General features: G+C 36.7%; 3 protein-coding genes across 5 annotated transcripts in view; 2 read left to right on the forward strand and 1 right to left on the reverse strand.

Moving 5' to 3' along the window:
- Positions 1-38: 38 nt before the first annotated feature.
- cd99l2 (CD99 molecule-like 2) lies at positions 39-10,630 on the reverse strand. 3 transcript variants are annotated; one of them, XM_052560537.1, is made up of 11 exons: positions 10,217-10,630; positions 7,757-7,807; positions 7,186-7,224; positions 6,952-7,020; positions 6,449-6,562; positions 5,683-5,763; positions 4,063-4,134; positions 3,893-3,970; positions 3,663-3,782; positions 3,510-3,575; positions 39-3,032 (listed from the first exon to the last, which is right to left on the reverse strand). In XM_052560537.1, exons 1-11 carry the CDS (start codon positions 10,275-10,277, stop codon positions 2,971-2,973), a joined length of 813 nt encoding a protein of 270 aa, XP_052416497.1. In that variant the 5' UTR covers positions 10,278-10,630; the 3' UTR covers positions 39-2,970. The 3 variants fall into 3 exon arrangements, with proteins under 3 accessions (XP_052416497.1, XP_052416498.1, XP_052416499.1); XM_052560538.1 differs by lacking the exon at positions 10,217-10,630 and adding an exon at positions 9,440-9,487; XM_052560539.1 differs by lacking the exon at positions 6,449-6,562 and having other exon boundaries at positions 10,217-10,629.
- A 2,914-nt stretch (positions 10,631-13,544) lies between these two features.
- On the forward strand, positions 13,545-17,572 carry hmgb3a (high mobility group box 3a). The gene is made up of 5 exons (XM_052562212.1): positions 13,545-13,670; positions 15,469-15,661; positions 15,778-15,917; positions 16,156-16,330; positions 16,425-17,572. The coding sequence occupies exons 1-5, from the start codon at positions 13,606-13,608 to the stop codon at positions 16,596-16,598; spliced, it is 747 nt and encodes a 248-aa protein (XP_052418172.1). The 5' UTR covers positions 13,545-13,605; the 3' UTR covers positions 16,599-17,572.
- Positions 17,573-18,927: 1,355 nt separating this feature from the next.
- Positions 18,928-26,553, forward strand: part of arrb2b (arrestin, beta 2b) — a 34,933-nt gene continuing 27,307 nt past the window's right edge. Inside the window, exon 1 of the mRNA XM_052562210.1 lies at positions 18,928-19,146. Coding sequence (XP_052418170.1) covers positions 19,124-19,146 — 23 coding nt within the window. The 5' untranslated portion in view covers positions 18,928-19,123. The remainder of the gene's footprint in view (positions 19,147-26,553) is intronic.

Here is a 26,553-nt window from a genome sequence, read left to right on the forward strand (position 1 = left end):
ACCTGACTTAAAGAAAAATAAATAGGAAGGAATCAAAGACAAGATAAATTGTTTATTATTGGGTTTCTTTATGCTGATCTTTTTCCACCAAGTAAAATACAGAGTGAAATTTGAGTACATTTAAATATATAAAAATGTCTAGAAGAGGATTGCCAGTTGATATCTGTGTAATTCATTGCATTTTCATCACATTCTGTATTGGAGTGAGCAGGCACTGATGTAAACTCTGTGAATTTATGCTGAAAGTCAATATTTCTGAGGTTCACATCAAAGCCAAATTTCAGTTCATTCAGTGACAGATAAAGCTACAGCATTACAGTCTGATCTGTGGCAGTACCATAAACTGGCAGTGCAAATCAAGACACTTTAGAAACGTATGTCCCAATAACACATTTTTCTCAAGTTGATAAATAAACCCAGTACACGAGAAAAAACTTTAATATCTACAGCTAGAATCCAAAACATGCATATCTGTATATTTCAGCACGTACACCCTTGTTTTGACAAAATTGCAACTATGCTGGCCAAACACCACCAGAGAGAGCCCAGAGATCCTTACAAATGTAACATCCACCATATGAACTACTAGTCCCCAGAAATGTAGATGGTCAATTGAAGGAATCAGGGAGGTTTTAACAGTCACATAATGCATCCAAGCAACAAATCTGGAAGCAGTTCAACACAAACAGGTGATAATGTTGTCCAAAATGTTCAAGACACTTGTGAATTTCCACATTTGCCTTAACCGAGACTGTTGTACCTTTCACTTAGCTGTTTCAAATTCATTCCACTGGATCACTAGACACCAAAGTCAAAAAAACATGCAAAAAAGGAAAACCACCACATTTCATCTTTGGTGTTCTTCATTTCTAACAAGTGTAGCACCAAAAACGCTACATTGTTCTGGTAGCCAAAGTAGTAAAGAGAGTATAACATTCTGCTGACATTCTCTTTGTTGATGTTCACCCTAGATACACTACCAAAGCCTTTAAAGGAAAGCACCAGGCAACATTCTGTGCCGATATGTCTTTGACATCGTTACCATTCGCAAGACTTGTAAATCTGCTTTATCTTGGATGTGTGAGTAAAAAATATTTCAGATGTGTTTAAACTGCAATAGTGTTAAGGTGAGGTCACATTTTGCACAAGGGCAAATGATTTTAGCCACACAAGTCAACAGAAAGCCACGTGGTTTGAAAGTGATCTACGCGAGCACACAGCATTTGACGCTGGACATTTTTACCTGTGAAATTTCAGAGAATGTGACCACACCTTTAAACTGGAACAACGTACGTAACCTAGTACGTCTAGTTTGTAGACATTCAAGTGAGGCAGCCCTTCTAACGGTTGTGACTGTTAGTGCTGTGTTAGTAAGCTAGCGTGTCTTCCCTAATGTTGGTAAGGCATTGGGAAGGAAAGCACCATTGGCGAGGGCTTGGGTTGGGGGGTAACAAAGGTGCACCTGAATTCACAGTGAAAAACAACAGCTACAGGAAAATCTGGAGCATCTCAAGTGGGGGAGAGGATGGTAAGGACAGAGCCGCTTTTTAATCCGGTTTTGCTAACTTGCCCTTTCCAGATGGTGGCCTTCCAAATCAGGAGAGATGAGGGCTCTGGTCAAGATCTGTGGCACAAACACCAGACCCTTGGCAAAGGAAGTGGGGAAAATTAGCAAAACTGGAAAGCACCTGGAGACTCATTAAGGCAATAGCAAAACTAGCGAGGGTGTAACAGGTCTCTAAAAAGTCTCAAAGCTAAAGCTCAAACATGCTACAAACGGTACAAACACTAAGCTAGGGCGAAAAAACTACTCCCCATAATCCAAAAAGAGTGGGGGGCACAAACATTTATGTACATTTACTGCTACAAGTGTAAATAGAGATACACTGATACAACAGTTTGAGTACAAACTTGGAAACGATATGCGATATACAAGCACATTAACCCCTTAAAACCCCACAAAAGGCAATGGATCAGAATTAGCGGTACGAAGAGTTACTAGACTAAGTATTGTGCTAACATGAAAACACAACTTCGGTTACTTCCACCCACAAATTAGTTCACGCTAATCTATCTACTCATTCTGATCTCGCCGAATCAAACTATTCCTCAAAAGAAGGAATCGCAACCACTGACATCCAACTAACACACACGTATGCAGTCAACACGGCTTCTTCATCAACACACGTCAACACATCTTCACAGTTAAACCCATTTTAGTCATTGTTTCATTTTAAAGCAAATTAGAAAGAAGCAGCTGTTGGTTAGTTTTTGACTTCAGTTGTTCGTCATTTTTTTTTTCTCTCTCAAAAAGTCACTCAAGTAAAAAGTTCACTAAGACACAAAAACCTGCATATATGTATGACAATCTTTTCACACTGCCGTGAAAGCAAGGCAAATATATACAGATCATGTTAAAACATCAACAACAACAAAAAACCTTCACAAATCCTTCATCTTTTTTTCAACTGTATACTTCACAGCAACTGATCTGTTAAGCCTGTCTTGCTGTGAAAGCGTAAGGAAAACAGCCTTGACCTTTAAAACCAGATTTCTATGATTATCCAATCATCTGTTTTGTAAACCTTGGATTAATCACTCGGATCACTGTTCATTAATATGCATTTGTGCTCAATAGGAATGATGGGATAAACTGACAAACAAAAAGACTGTAGCGCATTATCTGTTTGATTTTTCTTGGGGCTCTGTAAATCATTCGAAAATTATTAGGTGTTTTCCATTTCATAGCAGTATTATTGCAAACAGGCTAACTGCATTGTTGCATGTGAAGAGTTAAAATAGAGTTTTAAAAAAATGATCAGATTATATTTAAGGTTGATTTAAACAGTCACATTGGTAATTCAAAAAGGGCATTGTGGTGCAAATGCGCTGGGAAATAACAGTGGCATTCAAATTGGAGAACAACGATTTAGAACTGCGCCCTCTTCAGTTTGGACGATGCATTTCAGATTACACTGCATTCTCTTCTGTTGGCGGCTCAGCATTGGGAGGCTGGAGAAGAGTTTGCTGAACTGGAGTAGGGAGGAAAATAATGCAGTTGATTGATGAACTAAGTTTAAAGAAAGTTTTTCTATTATTGAACATAAATTGTAGGTTATAATTGTGCTAGAGAACGGCATCCGTAACCAAAAACTATTTTGTGCCATACTACAACCACACCAGTAAATGTCAGTCTAAGACCACAACTATTTAACAAAAAGAATAACAGAAGGAATGAAAATTGTAGAAAAAATTTAAATTGGGAATAAAACTAAAATTCACAACTGGCAATATGGGGAAGTACAATCTGGCATACTTTTTATTGGCAAATAATTGGGATATCTTAAAACCCTAATAAAGAAATAATTCACATCGTTCATTACTTATTCTACCGACATTGTAACAATACAAAGCTAGTTAAAAATCTACGGATTTACCCTTTAATTTTCACCAAAAAATGTTAAATGAAGACATTTTCCTCATAGATGCAACATAAAGGGGGTCAGTACCTTGTGGCTCCTGTGCAACTACAGCATCTGGGGCATCTGCTTTCACTATTTCTGCATTCAGACTCTCTGTGGTAAGATAAAGAACGTGATAATGAATGCACGAAAAAATACAAACAGTGTGGAGCAATTAAAAGAAAATGTATTTGTCTTTACGCTGTATGCTGAAGCACAACTTCTTCTTCTGGTAGGAGATGTAGCTGCTCACTGCACCAACCAGAGCCATAGCCACAGCGCTCACAATACCAGCAATGGTTCCAGTCTCAGCCATGGTGTCTATGGATCAACACATTGGCCACTATTAAAAGTTTTAACTGTACCAAATTAGCAAAAGCTATTCAGAATGTTCTTCTAATAGCCCTGAATACTAATTAACGCAATCATACTGTAGCTGTCGTCTGCAGGATCCAAATCACCACCACTGTTTCTGTCACTGCTTCCGCCACTGCTTCCACCTCTTCCACCTGTAGAAATATGAACATTTCAAATGACACTCCTACTTTTATTTGACATGTCCCACAATGTGAGGATCTGTCGGGCAGTTTAAGTTTGTCACCTTTGCCTTTGTCAGGTTTGTAAGAGTTATCACTGCCCACATCCTCAAGGTCTTCGTCTGAGAACTGCGCACCTGAGAATGTAGAAAATAACATTAGCCTGGGGACAACATTAAAAAAGTGCTCATGCATGGCTCAGCTTGGGTTTACTAATTCTATCAGCATTCAATCAGAGACCCATAGTGATCTAAACAAAGGTGAAGCTTTTGTAACTCAAAAGAGGAAAAGCCCAGCACTCCAACACTGCAGGAAACAGAAAGCTGAGCTGCCAACTAGGACTGGGCCAAAAAAAAACAGTTCAATTTAATATTGATTTTCAAGATAATTAGAACTTTTTCTTTTTTTATTTCTGCAAAATGTATCATGTCTCATGTAATTGCTGTCAGAGTTTCAAGATGTACTGTAAAACAGCTTGTAAACAGTATGTCACCTAACATTTACCTGTAGGAAAGTAATTTAATGTCTGCCACTTGTTATTTAGCAAGAAACAGCTCTAAAGCGTTTTGATAAATATATGTACTATATTAATATTAATTATATTTAACACGTTCCTAATATCGTAATAATGTAATAGATATTTGAATAATGTCACATTTTCATAATAAAAGCCACCATTTTAATGATGATAACATTTCAACACGTATTCGTATCATTACATATTATCTAAAAATAGCAGTTGAATTTAATCTACGTTGTTAAATATAATAGTGAAGTACCATGGAAAGGGTTCCTTGTATAAGTCACAGCATTAGTTCAGAGAAAATGTTTTTTACCGTTCAGAAAAACTGAAATATAGTTTAAATACTGACATAGACATCAAATATTTATAAATAAACAAATATTGAATTAAACTGAGATCAGAATTGGCTGTTATCTAATCAAAAACTTTGAAATCTCATGAAATGTGTATCAAAACCCAGCCCTGCTGCATACAATCTAGAGGAAGCAATGAAACTAGCAATTTGATTGATTAAACCAAAATTCATGCAAAGTCAAGATGCAAGCGCTCAGCAGCCATGCTGATCACTAGGTTAATGCTTCAGTTCTACAAAGCCTTGACCTGAAATCTGTCAGCGATTAGATTTTAATAATGGTGAGATCAGTTTCAATTTGCGTTTTTTCAGCCAAGAAGATGAAGTGGGGAAGAGGGTGGTAGAAGGGGTTTCCCAAGCGGTTACTCTATTTCTTACCCCCAGTTCCACCTCTGCTATTGGGTTTCATCACGGCCCCCTCCTCCGAGGACTTTATCTGGCAGGGACAGGAGATGCCATCGAGCCTGGCTAGCTTGGGTTAATCCATGACTAGCAACACAGTAGCCTAAGTTTCCCAGTGATAGACTGTACAAGTGATATTATTGATTCCTTAGGCTATGCCTTTGATTACCTTCAAATTTACAGACTTTTACAGAAAAAAGACAAAATGATGAAAACCATTCATCAGATTGAGTTCTTCTATTGCAACTCAGTTTAGTGGGATAGTTTTATCCAGACGTGGATTCTGCTCTGCAGAAGGTTACATTATTCCTGTAAAAGATGTCTGACTGAACTACTAAATTGCAAAAAAATAAAAATAAAAATGAAATATGGAGAAAGGTAAAAGCAGGTAAACAGAACAATACCTACCGCCTTTGCCAGAGTCTTTGTCATTTCCTCTGATATCATTGTCAGGGTTCAGGGCGTCTTTAAGATCGAAGTCCCCAAAATCTATAAGCCAAAAGAATTACTCACTGCATAACTAATGAAATATGCCGGGTATCAACTGTTATTTTAATATGTGAAAAACAAGTGACAGTGAAAAACAGATGTGTAATATGAGATGTGAATCAAAACAAAGCTTCAGATTTTATGCCACAAAGATACAACCCACACAATCTCACAAGACAAGATGACAATGAAGACAAATGTGGATGTGATCAAATTGTGTGCTGTGATATTGAGTTGTGAGACACACTGAAGAAGTTCATAGAAGGAGTTAAGTTGACATCCACCAGAAAATCTGTGATTGTGGCCATGACTTATTTTGTCTGCCATAATTCTATTATAGATTACATCACATGAGTACAAGCTAAAGCATGTTTTATATTTGCTGAGATCTAAGAAAGATATGCAATTTAGTAATAATGTATTATTAGGAACTGTTCCTTCTGTTGTGTCTGAATCTGGAAGAACATTCAGAGCATTATATGCAAAATGATGCTAAACAATCCATGACCGCATTTATTACCAGTCTCAGTCTAAAGTGAACACTGTTAAACAAAATATCCAATCATTTTGGGCTTTCATCCCACTTTAAAACTGGCTTTGAACACACATATCTACATGACACAAAAAAACACGGACACAAACACGATGAACAGTTCTACGGTGAGATTGACAGCACGGTACAAACCAGACTGGGATTTCCGAGGGCCAACAGAGGTTCGGAGAGGACTAGGGGGTGTTCGGGGCAACAGGCCCGGCCGAATGGTGGTGTCAAACAAATCAGTGAATATCTCTTCTGTTACTGGAGGTTAGTTAATATGTTAGTATTGTTAAGCATTTGACATACAGAGGGTTCTGTGTATTCAAAACTTTGATGAAATCTGATTAGTAAGCACCAAAATACAGGACATTCATGAGATATTTCCTTTTACAGTATACATTCTTTAACATTCAAAATAGGCTACTTCCCAACCTTCGCTGTTTTTTTACCTAGATAAACTTATGAGCTCTAAGAACATTTCTATCAGGGTAAATGTCCTGCTGACTCGTCATAACACAAGACAGAAAACATATTTTAGCACTCAAAGATGTTAACAGCTCCAGTTGTTACTGAAGAAGGTTAGTAGGGATATTTGTTTTATGTTCATCTCAAGCAGAACAAGCATTTGAGATACATTAAGTGCCTCTCACCTGGTTGTTTGGGCTTGGGCTTTGTTGGTTCCTGGACTGGGGGCTTAACAGGTTTAAGACTGGGTTTCACTGTTGAACACATTAACATCATTTTATCTAATTAAATTTCTTTAATTATTATAAAGTAATATAAGGTAATAAATGATCACATAATTTAATAAAAAAAAGGCTCATTTTAGATTTGCTCTGCTTATTACACTGCTATTAATTACAACAAACAATGATTACCCTCACCTGCTCCTCCTGCTGGGTCCACTTTAGGTGGTGGGGCAGCTGGAGAATTAAAAAAAAACTAAATGTAATATGCAAAATAAAATCCGTCTGACACTACACTGAAAATATTTTTGTATACAGTGTATCAGACTAAAATTGCTACAGTAAAAACCTGTTAATTGGTTACTGAGTTAACTCGCTACGGTGAAATACTAATAGATCTAACCTTACAATGAATGCAATTTTACAGTAAAATACTGTTAGATGTACAGTGGAAGTGAAAAAGAACAAGTAATCTTATAGTTTACAGAGAACATTTTGAACATGAAACTTTTTTGTAAATTACAGGTTTAAACTAAACTGTTATTGTCACAATTTCGCTTTATTTTTAAAGAATTATTGTCAACCACAGCTTTTTCTGTAAATATATATATATATATATATATATATATATATATATATATATATATATATATATATATATATATATGTATATATATATATAATTTTATTTATTTTTTTTTATTTATTTTTTTGTACAGTGTAAGGAAAATCCCTTTACTGCTATCATCATTATAACTGTCATACTCACTTAGTTCATCTTTTTCAAACGCCTCTTCCAAGGCCAGATCCTGACTTATTCCTTCAAAACACACAAAATAAGAAACATTGACAAAATATTTTGTGCAAACATATTTTGAGCATCCAAATCATGAACAGGCATGTAATTAAAATAATTGATAAAACATAAAAATACTTTGTTTCAGTATTTGATTCTGATTGGTCAACAGCTGTGTTATTTTCACCATGAAGCACAGCTGCACTCATAACATAAACAGTCAGTATAGAACCTTTCCATGTATTATGTATTTCAGCAAATATACATGTTTTTTATTTATCTAATCAATTGTAAAAGACCCCAGCTGGTGTTGTTAGGTCATTCACCTTTCATTTTTAGGCCACTCCCTTTCTGCCATCAAAGAAACTCTTCTCATATGGGAGATATGTTGATGTGTGTGTACCTTATTGCTTACATAAATGCATGATTTTGTTTACGCAAAAAGATTTTGTTTCTTATTTGACTGCAATACTGGCAGAATGTGGTAACGTTTCCATAAAACAAATCTCAGATGATGGATGGATGCTAATGCTAAAAGTGGATCAGATGCCCAGCTTTACTAAATACTCTTTATAATACAAATTCCAGAGTAGTGTCGCTGCATTCCTGGATTTGAACAAAGGCAAGAAAATAATAGCTTACAAATGCATTCTTCAAGCACAAAGGGACAGAAAATCTTTTGTGCTCATGTAGCACACATAAAAGATGTTTCTACAAAGATTCTTTCCCCATGTGTCATTTTTGGTAGTACATGTCTAAATGGTTTCTTCTGTAATAAGCCAGACTCAACTCTCCGTGTCTTATGTAATGAATGTATGCCATATATTTTTAGCACTGATAATGTGGTGCAACACTCCACTGGGGTCAGACTTACACTTCTATAGCTATTTCTTTATATGTCTCTTTTAATCTGTAAAGCCCACTGTCTTAATTTGGTTGTTTTAATGCACTTTAGGTTTAGCTAAAAGTTAAAAGCCACAGCTAGTCCTGCAGCGCTGCCAAAGCCAGCTCAGCATTGGCAGACGGTTATGTGATCAATACATCATGTGACAGCAGTTCATCTATCTCATGTTTTCCCATTCACAATAGATACCTATGGGCTTAAATACAGTACATTAGTTCATGTGTTTCAATGTTGGGTTGCATTGGTTATTCACAGATATTTGATAAATTACTGACAAATATATTGGAATTAAACATATATATATTGGAACCTAAAGCCTAAAACTAAAGAAATACTATATGCTCATAAATACACAATAAGTCTTCAAGTAAGGGAGTGTAAACGTAGGCTATATCTAATTACATATTCAACACCGGGGTGTGGCTGACAGGAAAAGGGGAGGAGCAATTTACCTCTGCCAGAACTGAAGCTGGCTTGCCTCATTCATTTCAATAGTGGGTTAGTTAAGGGGATTTTTATACAAAATTCCATCCGTACTTCGAACAGTATTTTAAGTAGTCTTTTTCAGAAAAGGATGTCATTGTTTTTCATACGCCTACATGATTCTACTCATACAAGCATGGAATCTTTGACATTTAACTCGTGTGTGCCTCACACCATAAGAGGGGAAACACAGTAACCCCCTGTGATAAAATGATGGTATCTTCCTATCTTCCGCAGTCTCCAAAAAATTCCAAACTCATCTGCTGTACCTGGGCGCATTGTGGCTTCTTATGCGCATGCGCTCTGACTCCCAGCCTCCCAGCGAAGGCTACCTGTACCGTGCAAGGATGAGGAGACTGTGGAAATAATACTGTTCTGTGAATAGATATAATGTCAAGCCGTACTGAACAGTATTGTTTTGATTTTCTTTGAAGTCCAGATATAAAACTGTATTAATGCCGTTAGATAAGGTAAATGATGCATTTAATTTTCTGTTAAATTGGCAATATCATTTGAATTTAAAATACATGACGATCATATAAAAGAAACATCATTAAAATACACATATATGTGATGCACTCTGTTAAAAAGAGAACCATTTTATTCATAGCAATATCTTAAATAGTCCTAAATACGTTTGCGCAAGTGAAAAAAAAAACAGATTAATATTAGTGATGCCCTTTGAATATTCAGTGGTCAAGAACAGTAATATTCTTCTCATCCTCATTAATGTGCTTAACGGACAGATTTAAAATATTGAATTCAATTTAATTCATCGTATTTAGATCATTTACATCATTTTTTGAGCCTCAGCATGCCGTGCACAGCGCCGTGGCAATGGCTCGACCCAGACAGATGATCCAGACCCAGACAGATGTTAAAAGACGGTGATTTGTGTGATTCCTGCACCCCGTGATCTCCATAAAAATGGAGCCTACATTAAAGTCAAAGTCTAAATGCTTTAAATCAATGCTTGCCTAAGGTGCCGACAAAAATGATGAAGTAGGCATGGCACAGGGTTCAACAAAGAGGGGCGCAGCGCTTACCTTTCACTACCAGCAGAGAAAAGACCGCTAGGAGCGTCCATGTCGAGAGCTTTTTCCCCATGCTGAAAGTCTGAAATGGCACCGGGATTACAGCGATATTAAATATTGGCAGTAGGTGATGTATATATGACTCTTTGCCCTTGAGTCCTAAGGGTAACGTGATTTTAAAGAGTCTTAGCTCCTCTCTTAGAGCAGAAAAGCCTGCGCGAGAGCCTGCAGTGCGAATGAGTGAGCACGAGATTCACAGCCGCGTTTAGATCACGTTTCCATACACCGGCTTTAGGGCGGATCCTTAAACTCAGCTCCGCTTTTTACTCAGAGCGCACCGTTCTTACAAATAGACGAAACAACCTATTATTCTTGCTTTAGCTAAAAATAAATGATAGCTATGTTAACATACCAGTGAACTTTGTGATCAGCTAGATGTGCGATAAGAACGTAGTTGCTCGAGGAGATAAGATGACCTCTCGTGCATTTGGCTATTCGCTTGGAAGGACTGAATTAGGATAATTGTGCGTCTCTGAATAATTAAGTGACTTGCACAATTGACTTCAGTTAATAATTTATATGTTGGGATTACTCTTGGATACCATGTCAATTTATGTGTTAAAAAGTTGTACGCATTAATTAATTAATTGCACTTTTGGAAAAGAAAGAAATATACAGCAGCTGTAACAGTTAATAAAATAAACAGTATAAAGTCCAAAACCACTGGTACTTGGGCAAATAAAGGACAGTTAAAAACCTACAAGCATGAGAACATTTGAAACAGGCTGAATTGTTTTAAATACAGACAGTCCTTTCTATATGGCATATATCTATTTTGCTATTATTTGACACTTAATTTGCATAGATATTATATGTTGGAGTGTTATTGCAACTAAAACTCTATTATATTGTCATGCAGTGGTGGGCACAGGGTGGGGGGGGGGTTGTCATATTAGCAGCATGCATAATTGTCAATCACTTACTGGCAAATATAGTAATTTATGAGTTTGACACTTCTGGTTGGTCAACTGTTTTTCTAAGTGCTTTTTTATTATCCACTTTTATAAAAGAAGGCTTAAACAGCCAGTGTATGCATGTACTGTTGAGTTCTGATGTTCTCTTTGACTTCTCAAACCTAAGATTTAGATTAAGAAGTTGATACTGAGAGTAGAAATGGGCACTTAAATTATATCTGTTCTTTGTGGTATGATCACAGAAAATATATCCTATTTAAATGGATGCATAATCTTTTTACATACATCAATTTTACATATCACTTCCCTTACCGTCCCCTGTAGGAAATACAAAAAGTACTTTTTTATATTTATTTCATATTAAGTTTTTGTATATACTTTTTTTTTTATTTTAAAAAATCCATTAGTTTCCATGGCATTCAATACTATTTGCTCAAATGTTTTGGACTTCCTTTTTTTAAGATTTTTGTTTTGTAGTGTACCATTTATCAGTGTCTTCACAAATGCACACAGTCACTACACTAAACTGATGGCACAGAACTTGATTAACCTAATTCTTTTGTAAACAAACATTTGCATAGATGGGTTAACACAATCACCTTATTTTGTAAATGTGACAAATTTGTCATAAAGAGTTAGCACTTGTCTAAATTTTAAAAAGCTTACATTTACAAAATGAGCCTTCAAATTATGAATAAATAATGGTCTGTGTTTAATACAAACTTTAAAAAAGAAAATGTTTAGTGGATTTGGTTTTGCTTAGTTCTTATTATTTTCCAACAGTGGTTAATGAACCGGAAGTCTTGCACATTCACAGTTGTCAGTGTGCCGCTTCGCGAACACAAAAAACTGCCTTCCAACATGCAAGTGTGAATTTGAATTTTAAATAGTCAGATGTAACTACAAAATTATATTTTTAGCAACAAACACTCAGTATGGGTTCATATTGTGCACAGAGGGATAAAAAGTACCGCATGTGAACAATGCTGTATTTTTAATGTTTTGGGCCTATATTTCTGCTGGAGGTCCTGGACACCTTGTTTAGATAGATGGCATGTTTGATTCTATCAAATACCAACAGATAAAAAAAAATCAATAAGTGACTGACTCTGTTAGAAATCTTATAATGGGTCATGTTTGGATCTTCCAACTGGACAATAATCAAAAAACAAACCATTAAAAACAATACAAAAATGGTTCACTGGGCAGGAAACCAATTAAGCTTCTGCTATGGCCATTCCAGTTCCTAGACCTGCAACCTGTAGAAAAGGAGTCTGGTGAACTGAAGAGAAGCACCATCATGGAGCTGGGAATCGGAAGGATCTGGAATGATTCTGGATGAAGGATCTCGTCAGGTGCTCTGTAACCTCATCCGGCATTATAGGAGAAAACTCTTGGATGGGTTAAATGCAGAGCACAAGTTCTGAGTTACCATACTTGGCAAATGTCACGACTTTCCCTTCCCCCCATTTTAAATTCTTATTTTCTCCAATGAAAGGTTAGAATTATGTGATTTTTTTTTTTTATAAAAGATCAAAATGATTAATAATGCAGATTCTGACCACGTGTGTTCATCTGATCATGACATGTGAAATTTATCTTGTTCTCACTTGTGCATCTACAAATGCTTTGCAGTCTTTTTTTTATAAGGTGGTAAATATGATTTCAAGCACCACACTGGAAACGTCACACAGCATACAGTTTAAATGCACATAAAACATTAAACCATTGTTATTTATACCATCTTTCAGATGCCTTCAGCTAAGTGTCCTGACACCTGTAAAACTGAACAGTGCATGAATGTGTGAAATAACCTTCATAGCACCTAATAGTGCTGTACACCTGATTATATCAGCCTTGATACTGTCTACCAGTTGCAGTGCGTTTTTGTGTTTTTGCATTGCTGTCTTTTTTCTCTCATTTATGATTAATCATATAATTATGAAATACTTTTTTATTATTATAGTGACAGTCTTTGACAGTCTTTTGATCTAATAGTAAGCCTCCAATAATCCATCCTTTGTATTTTGATGGATATCATTACTACGCTAGATGTTAAAGCGAAGAAGCACTAAAAATAAAATACAACAACAAAAGAATTTACAATAATGGGAACCTGGTGTTTATTCCTTAGGAAGTTTGCCAAGCATCCTCTAAATTCAAGCTGACAAAGTGTCGTCCATATTGGCGCTAAACTTAACATGAAAAGGTCCAAAACTGAAGCCCTGAAGAATTTTCTGGGCAAGTTCCCTAAGCATCCTCAGAAGTTGAGGATACGAAAACTCACGCCAGGACCAATCTGGAAGAAGCGTCGCTAGATGTGCATGTAGCGCTGCCCAATGGCGAAGAATGGAGGTTGTTTTGAATCGGCGAGACTGCCTGGCCAATCAGACCGGTCTCGTATTGAGCTAGCGCGAGGCTGAGCGCATGGGCTTTAAAGCTGAGAGAGAGGGGAAGACAGTGGCGAGATTTCAATCAACTCAACAACACAGGTACGGAAAACCGTCTTATATTTAACACAACACATTCCATTCATTTTTAGCTACAATATTTAATTTTATACACACTTACATGTTTTTTTTTTTTTTTTTATTAAATGTGAAACTAACATTTATTTCCCTAAAACAGAATAAATGTTATTATTATTATTATTTTCATATCTGAAGGTCAAGTTATGTATATTATTCACGTTTTGTCTTTCTGAGATATATTGCCTATTTTTAATAAATCACAGAAATGTGAACAAAATCAAACTATTTTTATAGAGGTCAAACGCAATTTTTTGCTGATTTGCTGTTATCAGCACTTAATATGTTTTCCTTTCCTGCAAGATTAAAAGTTATTTTCCCTGACTGTATTCTTTACGCGCATCGCTGCTGAATATGGCTCGCTATGTCCTGTCTATGAACCACCCTGCCTTCTTCTATACAGACCGATTTCAATTACATCTTCACGTAATGGAATTTTTTTTCTACAAGATCATTCGCTTATGCAATATGTTTTTACTCTCTATCTTATTATTTGAAATATGGATGTGTATACGCGTTAGAAACATGTTATCGCATTTTTCCTTTTCCATCTTAAACAAGCCCGCTTGCCGTGTATTAAAATGGCTGGCGATTGAGACCATTGACGAGCAGCTATTCCTTCCTGCAGCAAGGACGGGAAAATTTCAGACAGAAAACCTACATTTTAGATGCAAAACTGCCCTTTCCTTTCGTTTTCGCTCTGGATTGTCTATCTTTAAGTCTATAGATTAAAATAAAAACAGTGCACAACGATTTTTCATGTTTTCCAGCTTGACAGTTGCGCTGAATATACTCGCATAGGCAATGGCTGGCTCTAGTCTTTGTTAAGGCAGCACTGCGCCAAGCGACAGCTAGGGCTCAACTTAGAAAAACAGTTAAAAACGCTAAAATATGATCTGAAAGACTTTTACATTCATTTTAAACTAAAAGTACAACATTCATTTTAGTTGATAAATATGTTTTTCTTTTAATTAGAGCCCTTGGCCCGTTAGAATCGTCTTTTAAACCTGAGGGGGTGTGTATTGCTTTGTTGCACGGTCAACCCATCTGTTTGCTCGCTCTGCATAGAAGCCATTTTAATGAATGAAGAACAGCAGCGCAAGGCAGAGCTTATACCAGTTACTATATATAACAGCCCCTATATGCTTGCAAACAGGCGGAACGCTGTAATGCGTACTTATAAACCAAGAATAGTGATTGAGCTCAAAATTAAATATTAATAAGGTGAAAAAGATTTGAAAAATAAAGAATAGTTTCTGTCATGAGGATGCATTCATGTAAAGGATGTTGAATAATTCTAGCTGATGGCCTTTCTGGTTTTAGTAGCCACTTTTATAGGCTGCCACCAGCGTCTTCACATGTGTGCTGCTGTATAACCTAAAGACTGTGTATGTGTCGGTGCAATAGAGTAGTCCAAACTTTTTCTAATGATAACAAATGATAAAAGCTGTATTGTTAATTGCTATAGCACATTGTATTTTCCAAAAAAAAGCTGTGAACACAAAATCAGTCTCATTAATAATCAGTTCACATCCCCCATGCAAGAAAGACGGGTCTGGAATTCCCTTTGTGTATCATCTTAGTCTAATAAGCCCTGCACCCCACTGATGTAAGAAATGTTGTACTATTAAAAAAATAAATTAATAAATTAATAAACTATTTTGTGTTTTAATCTGTTTTTGAAAGCCACACCTTACCAAAAATGTATTATTATTATTATTATTTTCTGTTGTTTTATGCTCTTTATTTCCTATCATTTTAGAAAAAAATTCAAAAGAGAAGATTTTATTGGAAAACTCACAAAAATGGCAAAAGGAGACCCAAGAAAGCCCAAGGGCAAGATGTCTTCTTATGCCTACTTCGTTCAGACATGCAGGGAGGAACACAAGAAGAAAAGCCCAGAGATTCCTGTCAGCTTTTCCGAATTCTCCAAAAGATGTTCTGCGAGATGGAAGGTGAGATTTGAACTGAAATGGTCTGATATTATTTGACTCAAATGATTGAAACAGAGCAATGCAGAAGTACTTTCATATAATTTCAGTGGAAAACGCTCTTAATTTGTTTTGCGTAGGCGATGTCCGTTAAAGAGAAATCCAGGTTTGATGACATGGCCAAACAAGATAAAGTGCGTTATGATCAAGAGATGATGCACTACATGCCCGAAGGCAAGAGAGGCAAGAAGAAGGATCCCAACGCACCCAAGAGACCACCGTGAGTAGACCTGACACACATTACCTCAATTACTAAAACTGTCTATATGCAGTTATTATGAAGCATATGTTGTTAATTTGATTCATGCATAAAGGGTTTTTATCGCTATCTTGCCTTATATTATAATATTCCAGCATTTTTAGTGATTTATGTACTGTACAGTTTCTGAATGACAGTTCAGAACAAAAGTACAAATGCTGATGAATAAATCAATTTTGTCACCTTTTTTGATCAACAGCTCTGGATTTTTCCTGTTCTGCTCGGAACATCGTCCCCAAATCAAGGCTCAGTATCCCAGCTTGGGTATCGGCGATGTGGCCAAAAAACTCGGCGAGATGTGGAACAGCCTCACAGATGGCACCAAACAGCCCTATCTGATAAAGGCCAACAAGCTGAAGGACAAGTATCAAAAGGCATGTCTTGATCTAGATGCTTCAGTAGTCCACCATGTAACATTTCACGATTCCAGTGTTTTACAATATAACAACGTTTCAACTCTTTGCGCAGGATGTTGCGGATTACAAGACGAAGGGCAAGGCTGGGGGTGTGTCCATGGGTATGGGAATGATGGGGAATTGTATGGCTCCAAAACCCATGATGAAGAGCAATATGGAGGATGAGGATGACGATGAGGAGGAAGACGAAGAAGAGGACGATGATGAATATGATGACGATGAATAGACTGTCGTTTTTGTGTACTTGATCAGTTATGATTATAATAACAATTTCTCCCCCATTGAAGTCCAGTAGATACGGAATACACTGGTGGTCTTTCATAGCCCCATTGTTGTTTTAATAGAGGTGGAGTGTTTTGTGTGCTGTTGGTAAGAGACTCAGTATCACAGTTTCTTACTTCCAGCTTTGTGTGCGTGTGAGCGCATGTGCACATGTCAAGATCTCACTTCCACCATGGTAGCCCAGTGTCTTCCTAGCCCATCTTTGTATCCTTTTACCAGTTGTATAACAAAAGGCCTTTAAACTTGTAATACCCTTCCTGTATATGTAAATCCCTGACTTATATATTTTTTGTTGGTTTGTTTAAGAGGCTCCTGAGTGTGTAGCTCTGTATTTGGTTGACATTGAGTAGATATTGTTTATGATTGTAGTATGTTGCATGTGGAAAGGTGTTATAGTTCGGAACTGTGCACCGATATCGGACATTTCATGCTGAATCATTAGCTTCCTCTTCCTTGTCCAATTTAGGGGAAAAAAATCAGTGCAGAAGAGCAGTTGCCACCAGCACGTCAGTAAGTCCTGTTGCAGGGGTGTGCACTATATGTTGTTTACTATACTACATGATATATTGGCACATCCACGATCAATGTAGGAAAGATATTTGTATTATCTTTCCTTTATATTAACTGTTGTGTGATCTAGGAATGCACTATAGAAATGCTGATTTGTGTTAAATCTGGCATAAAAAATAATAAAGTTAGCTTTGAGAGAAAAAAAGCCCTGATAATATCTAAACATAAAATGTCAATACTGGCCAATATCGATACGGTCACTGATGTATTGTGCATCCCTAGTTTAATACTTATTTTTTTGTTGAATATAAAGTAAGGAAACGATGCCGATGATAAATCTGTACTTATCTGTATCTATGATTTTCATTTTATATGTTTGAGGTTTGCAATTAAATTGAAACATTTTTATTTGTGGTGAGTGTGTCTGTATGTGTAGACCAAGACCATTTGAGAGAGAAACCTGCATGAATGGACCTTCATGACTATATCTAGCATATTGTAAGCACAATATTTATTGAAAAACATACAGATAAAAAGGTGTTGGAATGTTTTTAGCCACCTTCAGATTTAGCTACTTTACTGAAGTGTTTAAAAGGTTTTAGAGTTACATTGATAGCAGTGGCTATTGCACCAAGTGATACTACAAACAGAAAATAATTTGAAGCTTATATACTTCTTTCTTCAACATCAGCAATAGTTCCAAACAACAACAGTAGCCTAGGTCTATCATTGTTCCCAAATGTACTGTACTATGCTTAGACAAAGCACGCAGAAGTCCAGTTTGGGGCAACCAGACCCTGTGTAATGAAGTCCTTGTGGTCCACTATGGTCTTTAAATCATCAATGGTTAGTCCATGGATCCCTGATTTTCAATTTGATCTCAAATTAAAAGTTCTTCATTGTAGGAAATCTTCAAGGAATCTTCTGGATTGTTATATATATATATATATATATATATATATATATATATATATATATATATATATATATATAAATATATATATATATATATATGTGTGTGTGTGTGTGTGTGTGTGTGTGTGTGTGTGTGTGTGTAAGCGTATATATATATATATATATATACAACAACTCGTAATCAACAACAGTTGTGTTAAGAAATATATTTGACAGGAATATTCATCTGGTGACTTTTTTTCTTGTAATTTAAATTTTCGTCGCTAGATGGCGCAAGCTCTATTTTATTGCTTAAGATTGCATGAGTTCGTGGTTGGGTTACATAATGCTATCATGGGAATTCTTTCGATAATGACATTAGTGACATGCTAAAATTAAATGGGAGTCATATGCAGTCGTAAATGAACTCTTTATTAGTTTGTCGTGGAGAAAATTAACTGTAGTTTTACAAATGCAGTTTAGCAGTCCTTCGCAGTCTGTTGCTTTCCTGTTTAATATCATTCGTCTAATCATTTTGACATTTTAATGAAACCCTCACAGAGATAACATTTCAACGTTTGGCATTTAGACGAAAATGCAAAAGTCTCCCAAACCCTGTAAATTTATATTAACACATTTTCACAGTTTCTCCGTAAAACGTTGAACAGGTTCTCGGAAACGCCGTAAGATTGTGCGTAAATATGTAAACGCTTTAGTTTTTCCTCATACTTGTACTAAGCTGCACATTTCTGATTGGTAGTCCCTAGGGCAAAGTGGGAGGATTTGATGACCCACTGGATGACGTCAGAGATTTCTCCACATTCGATTGGCTCCTCACGATGCCCATCAATCTCTGAGGCCAAAGCCCAGTTGCTTGCTGTCTGAAGCGGCAGCGAGCGGAGTGGGGAGAGAGTCTTCCGTCTCTGGGCTGCGGAAACTACCCTGCGAAAGCCAGCGAGAGTGGCAGTGATTGAGGAAAGGAGGACCGCTTTATTCGAAGTCCCAGCTCGGTTAGAGATCCAATACACAGCATCTTCTCCTAACTGAAGGAAAATACCTGCGGAGATGGGCGACAAGGCGGGGACCAGGTAAGAGTCAGTTTACAGCGCAGGTCCAATTCAGACTCTGACTTCTTAATTTGAAGTCACGATACCATAATCTCACAGCCAGCCTTATGATGAACATTTCCACGGAGGCTGGAGCGATGGCGTGGGAAACCTACTAGTATATCTAAGTGAGACACACGTTTTAATCTGCAGCCTACTAACGATAACGTTACAGGATATGCATCGGCACTCATTAAAAACATGATCACACTGGACATCTTCTGTACTTCACCCAGGGTGGGGTGACTGACCAGCACGCCACAGCTCTGCTCTGTTCTTGTACAGCCTTGCAGTTGAAATCTCTTCGGAGTATGCGTAGGAGTGCAGCATTCAGTTGCTTTAACAGCTCGTCTTATCAACTGCGATCTGATGTTATCTTGCAGTTTGAGGACCCAAGTTGTGACTGATGTTTTTTTTTTGCATCGCTCGCTGCGGCTAGTCATATTTATTATCTGCACGCTCATACTACGACATGTTATTATAATGCTGCATGATTGAAAATGAGCAGACAGTTTAATATGTTCCGTCCCGCTGCCAGAAACCGAAAAGTCTGTCTGTCGCACCCAGTGCGAGAAATTCCTGCTCATCACTACGAGCTCACTTCCTCAACTTTCAGAAAAGGCCTCGACGTTTCCTTTTTCAGAAAAGCGGTGGGGTTTGATGTGCCTAAAATCTCATTTTAACACCCCTCTGTGTCTGTCTGTGAAATTTTAGGCCTTATAGTCGCAGTGTAAGATAGATAGTCGAGTCGTGGGCGACCATGTACGTGCGCTGAGTTTGATGAGTAACCCAGCAATCCTCTCAGTTGTGCTTCAGTTCTGTTTACATGTCACGGCTCACACCATCATGAGAGGAAACCCATGGTTCTTTGTCTCCTGTCTATTTGGAGGCTACATTTTGGGCTGTAACAGAGGGTTGCATGCTTGATTTGACGTATGACACAGTTAGGACTTGCACAATACATGCAAGAGGCCCTTTTCATATTCACATGTCGTGTTAGTTTTCTTAACCACACACACACACACACACACACACACACACACACACACACACACACACACACACAAATATATATATATGTATATGTGTGTGTGTGTGTGTGGTTAAGAAAACTAACACGACATTTGAATATATATGTATATGTGTGTGTGTATTGCATGATACAAACCATACAAAACATTCAGTACATCAAGATTTTATGGCCCAAATGCGATATAGTGATGATACGGAGCTCATGTTCAAAGGAGGAAATATATCTTCATTTTTAGAGGCCCAAGCATAGCAAAAATATTATGTTATATGTTATATGATCAAAAAGTAAGATGAAATTTTGATAGGTTGTAATATTTACCTGCAAAAATGCATATTAATGTCAGATGTCACTCTATATCTTCTAATAATGTGTCTTACTAAGATGATATTTAAATGTTTTATAATCAAAGCTCTAGTTTTAATCGTGGGTGGCAAAGCACATAGTGCAATACAATACAATGACGATCGAGCAGATGTTTTGTAAATAAATGTTTATTCTTAAAATAAAAATAAAAATAAAGTATTGTTACTTAAACCCTGTTCATCCTGAAATATCACTAACAACTTCTTGCATTGCTTTATAAATATCATAAATTCACAGCAAAAAGCATGTGTACCACGACCTACAGGTGGACATTTTTTTGAAATATACTGAAAGGTTTTTACGTACTAAAAAGTATGATCAATCAGACGGCAGAATGCATTGTGTGCAAAAGGGTTTTCAGCAAAGTTCTGATGTTTACAAATTATGGCATTAAAATATTATACAGGAGGCTTTATAGGGTTAAAGGGACAGTTAATGTTCAACCCTTAGCCTATGTTCTACCAAACCTGACTTACTTTCTTCAGTGAAACACAAAGGCGATGAAAGCCTTAGACACTTTTCACTTTCATTGAATGGAGAAAAGATTCTTAAAGTTTGAAGTTTCTAGCATTTTGCCAAATGTCTCCTTTCTGTGTTCCACAGATGAAAGTAGGTCATAGGGGAACGACATGAGGATGAGGAAATTAATAAAAAATAATGAAAAAAAAAATATTTGGGAGAAATATACCTTCATATTTCTCTACTTAAGGCTTCGTTTTTCCACTGAAATGCAAACTTAAGAGAGCAGTGATTGTTACATGGTTATTGTATTGTAATAAGATTAAATAGCATGGCTTTTGTATGTGGTGAACAATTGTTCATCATTCCACTAAAGAGCAAGCCATGCACAGCAAACTTAGCTCGTATTGATTGACACACATTCATAGCTCTGCAAAGCTGTGAAAGAGGCGTTTTATGTGGGTGTCATAGGCCCTTCTGTGCATTCAAATTAGCCTTGGGTAAATTAAAGCTTGCTATCACTCCATAATTTAATTTTTTTTTTTTTTTATCATACTTATTTATAAACGTATTTTGCCACCAAAGACCTCAACAAGTATACCCTTGCTTGTTGTAGTTTTTGCTAGGCAAGTTCTGTTTCATGCCCTCGTGTGGTTCACTGACTGGAGTGGTTGTGGGGGTGTTGGTGGATCTTGCAGGCTTAGGCTACGTTTACATGACAACAATGTAGTCAAAAACAGAAATGTTTTTCCCTTGCGCTTTTAAAAACTTTCACACATACATGACAATGTATTCAAAACGATTCGCATTTACTCATATCCGCAAAAACGCTGTATTGCATATGCCAGGCCAGTATTTGGCGCTGTCACCTTGTTAGTAATCAGTACCTGTAAGGAAGTGATGATATGTTGTATATGATGCATCTCCACTGTTGGTTGTAATATTGGTGAAGTAAATCCACACTTTGCTAAAGAAGACTTAGCATACTCTTAAACCGCAAACAACAGTACCATGTACTCCGCCATTGTTGTGTATGTTTGTTCGCGCTTGCCTTTAAAATCGACACATACTGCACATACCTAACACGTACTACACACACGCATGACATCACCTGTGACAACGACAATGGTGGCATTTTCAAAAACTTGCACTTTGAAACCTGTTTTCAATAATATGCGTTTTCAGTCCCCAAAACGCCGTTGTTGTTTAAACGAACAGGCAAAACACAACATTTTTAGCTAAAAACAACCTTTTTTTGGTCTTATGAAATGAAAAGGCAAAATCCCCTCTGTTTGTGGGTTGATGATTTCTTAATCCAGTATAAATTCATGTTCTAGTTCTGTCTGATGTTTACACATTGTCCCAGTTAATTTTTTAGATGCTTGTATTATTAACATCAAGTTAAAATCAAGTCATATCAAAGTTTAGTTTTAAGCATTTTGTATTGCTTCAAAAACGTACATTGCTTTAACACTGTTTTGTATAACTTTAATTAAGTACCATGAACTATTGTTAGGCCATTATAATTATTAATAGTTACCTTCCCGTTGACTCATTAGTCATCAGATCCTCTGTACACACAATAAATATATCGATGTGACAGGCGCGACGGTGCAGCTTTCATCTACTCACTAAAAACAGCTTACTCACGGATCATTTCCTGTTTCAAGTTAGTTTATTTCCATTCATGAACAGAACTGTTCGTGAACATGAGAGACGGGCATCAACGCATTGACAAGATAATGAACCAGTCACTGTGAAGTAGGCATTGCCATCTCTCACATGACTTCTCATTAAGAACACCATGAGTTTAAGGGAGGCAGACAAGAGTAAATAACAGAAATGTATTAAAAGGAGCCATGTTTAGGAAGAAAGAACATCTAGATGGACAACATGGAAAGAATAATTGAATGGCCAAATAGGAAAATATAAAAGGCTTTAGAGACAGTAAGGTGGAGGGATTTAAGAGAGAAAAGCAGAAGGACTGTGCTTACCTAATTTCCAGCTCATGCAGCTGCTTTATACGCAAGTGTATGTTTATGTTTGCTCTTCAGTCCAATACCAATTCACAAGAGATGTGAGTTCAAAGAGTCATGAGTTTTTCAAGGGAATTTGGGAGTGACTCCTCAGGTCACTCCAAGTTTGGTAATCACAGGGAATCACTGTGGTAAGACCAAAACAGGAAAAGTGGATGGAAACGTTGTTTAAATACTGAGCAAAATGTCATGTTGCACTGTACCAGTGTTTTTGTATTTGCACCATGTTTGCGCAATATCCTGAAGCTTACTTCAACATTGATTGGGGATTTACTAGAGGCTGGTTAGTATGTACAGTATTCCCCATACTCCAGCTTGTGGCATCTGCATGCTCAAACCTGTACTCCCTTCATGCCGTCCTCATTTTGTTGTGGGATTGATTGGTGTGGTCCATTAAATCACATCTGCATCCACACATGACTGTGATGAATTGTTTTGAGCGTGTTTTCACCTGTTCTCTTGTTGTAATTTTACTCTTATGCCACCATCTAATGCCTTGCCCCATTTATCTCAACTTTTCGCTCAACTTCATCAGTGATTGAAAATGTTGCAGGTCCACTAATTTCACAAGGAGTCCGTTTTAACGCGTAGAAACTGAATATTTTATTTGTGAAATTACAGCAATAAATAGTTCACCAAACCTATAAGAGTTTTCATCCTTCTGTGAAATGAAAAAGAAGATATTTTGAATGCTTTTGTCCATACAATAATCCAAAATGACATTGTAAGCCCCGCTGACTTTCATTTTTTGGGACTAAAAACAATTTTCAGATTCAGATTAATTTTGTGTTCTGCGGAAGAAAGGAGGTCATACAGGTTTGTAACGACATGAGGGCAAGTAAATAATGTTAGATAATTCATTTTTAGGTGAACTAACCCTCAAGCTTCATTGACCTAGATGGAAAGGGTGTTGTCAATAATGGCACACAACACAGTGTGTCACAGTGTTGCTGTTGCCACCCTGGTTCCATGTACGTGTGTGTGTTCATCTCTCACACACACATACACACCTCTAATTCATCAGCTGATGGTTCCATTATCTAATTTTAAGCTGAAAGGGCAATTCACTGGAGACTATTTAGACACTTGTCTGCACTGATGGATTAAGTCTCTGCATTTAACAGGCACCCGGTTCCTCTAATATAGTCTAGTTTTTAGACTGAGTTAACCTCTCTCATGGGATTGTGTCCCAGATGAATGATGTTCCGCTCCACTGGTTTTGTTTTCATAGATCTTGTGGGTTTATGCTTGCTGAATAAGGCCCCACTTGCAAAAACTAAAGCTTACGCTACATTTTAACATTTTATGATGAAAATATGTGGCACTTGCATGCCTGAAACGTGCCACCTTGATGCTACGTTGTTTTGGATTTTTTCCATGAAGCTTTTAGTCAAAAAGCCATGAATATTTAGTTTCCAGTGTTGGTGGTATTTCTTTCCAGGCATTATAAGCGATTAAAAATCGCTTCGTACTTGGCGTACATGTAAAAACCAAAGTACTTAAATCTATCAAATTTTTTTTTTATGTCTTGCCAGTTCTGAACTTATCAAATTTTACTTATATTTTATACTTTTACTTAAGCTGTACGGTTTATTATGTTGTTATCCAGGTGGTTTCCAATGATTAGGGGTTTGAACAAGGTATGAGCTGTACTAATATTGTTTCATGTCTTAGCAAGCACATATAATTATATAAACAGTCTGACTTTCTCTAAGAATAATTAAGTTGCAGTTATTGTCAGGAGTATTGTCCTGTGCATATGAGATATTGTGAATCAGTTCACACACTGTCCCTTAGGCACCGCTTACGGAAAGCTGAAATTCAGAAGAATTGACCAGTTTGAGTTCCCAATGGAAAGTGGTGTAGAAAAATAACATTTACACAAACAACAACTCAGCAATGGAAAAATAATAAAATGGAGAAGTGTTCTCAGCTGGGTTCCTTTTTTCCATTATATTGCCGTTTTAATTAGCAAATTGCTTGTCCTTGATCTCTGTATCTTTTTTTTCCAAATTACTTGAAAGTTGAAAAATAAGAGGGGAGAGCTCTTTAAAATAGGCTGTAATTGCGGGCGCTAGTGCACACTTGCTCTGTGACATCACGCCGTGTCTGAGTGGTTAGCCTAGAGTCCTGGAAATTGTCCGCGTGTGTAAACGGCTGACAGGTGATTATAACCAGACATCCTCGGTGCTTCCCTTGGCTCCATCCTAAGACAACAGTGAGATTGATTAAGTCTCTTTCTCTCACGTTTACTATCTCCATCCATTACGGTGTCTGTTTTTCTCACTGCTGTCTCTTCCTGCTGGATCCTTTCCCATGTTTTGATCTTTTTGCATTTAGGACATTTGCATGGTCTATTACTTTGTTTAAATTTCTTGTTTTTACTGCACGCATGCCACCAAATGTGAGTGTCATATAGGAGAATAAATTTGCTGTATGACTGATGAGTTTATTAGTGCTTTGATGTTAGTAAATTATTATTTTCACTTGTTTTAACGTTTAGGTCACTTATCCAAAAACTTTTTTTATCGATACAACCTCAATACAGAAAAGTTATTATCATCTTTAGGAATATGAAGTGGGCTATATAGGGAATTGGATAGCATTACTTTTACTGCAATTTGGAAAACCAAATTATATATGAAGGAAGATTCTGGAGAAATGCTGTCATCCTGTTACATTAACTTTGTATTTACAGTTTTACTAATTTGAATATAATGAACCTGGAGAACAGTGTGTAAGTAGAAAGAACTAGAACGCAGACAAATGGAAGGAAGTGTGAGAATATGGTGACAGAATTTAAATGTGATAATGTGTTTATATGTAAATGTTTATGCCGCCTCTGTGCCTTTTTATAAAAACATGCAACTTCATCCAGTTAACTCTTGTTTATTTATTTTTCATGATTGTCTGAGATTCATGAGTCCTGAGTTCATATTTGTGTTTATGTAAACCATCTGTACAGCCCAACCCAATGCTGTGATGAGCCGTGTCCGCTCTTCTAACCCTCAAAAAACCCTTATTTGTCTAGAGCTTGAAACCCTGCTCCATATTAATTGCTGGCCATGTTTTGACTTCGACACAAGATCTGTTTGAAACACTTTAATATATATAGTATAGCACTTTCCTGTTTCAACACATTGCACAAATGTCACCACTGATTAATTGACTTCTCACTACTTCATTACATGATATTTGAGTAAACAAAACATAATATAATATAATATAATATAATATAATATAATATAATATAATATAATATAATATAATATAATATAATATAATATAATATAATATAATATAATATTGATGCATAACTCTGATTAATATGTCCGTCTGCAGTACTTCTCTAACCTCTTGCAGTTTCTAGGGCTGGTCCAAATAATTTTTTTTGAACTTCGAAGCTTCGGTAGTAATCCTCACTGAATATTCAAAGCTTCGGAGGGAGGGTCTGAACATATTCTGCTCTCTAATAAAGGCAGGAATCTCTGTGTCCGT

The sequence above is a fragment of the Carassius gibelio genome, chromosome B7 (assembly GCF_023724105.1).
Source record: "Carassius gibelio isolate Cgi1373 ecotype wild population from Czech Republic chromosome B7, carGib1.2-hapl.c, whole genome shotgun sequence".
NCBI lineage: Eukaryota > Metazoa > Chordata > Actinopteri > Cypriniformes > Cyprinidae > Carassius > Carassius gibelio.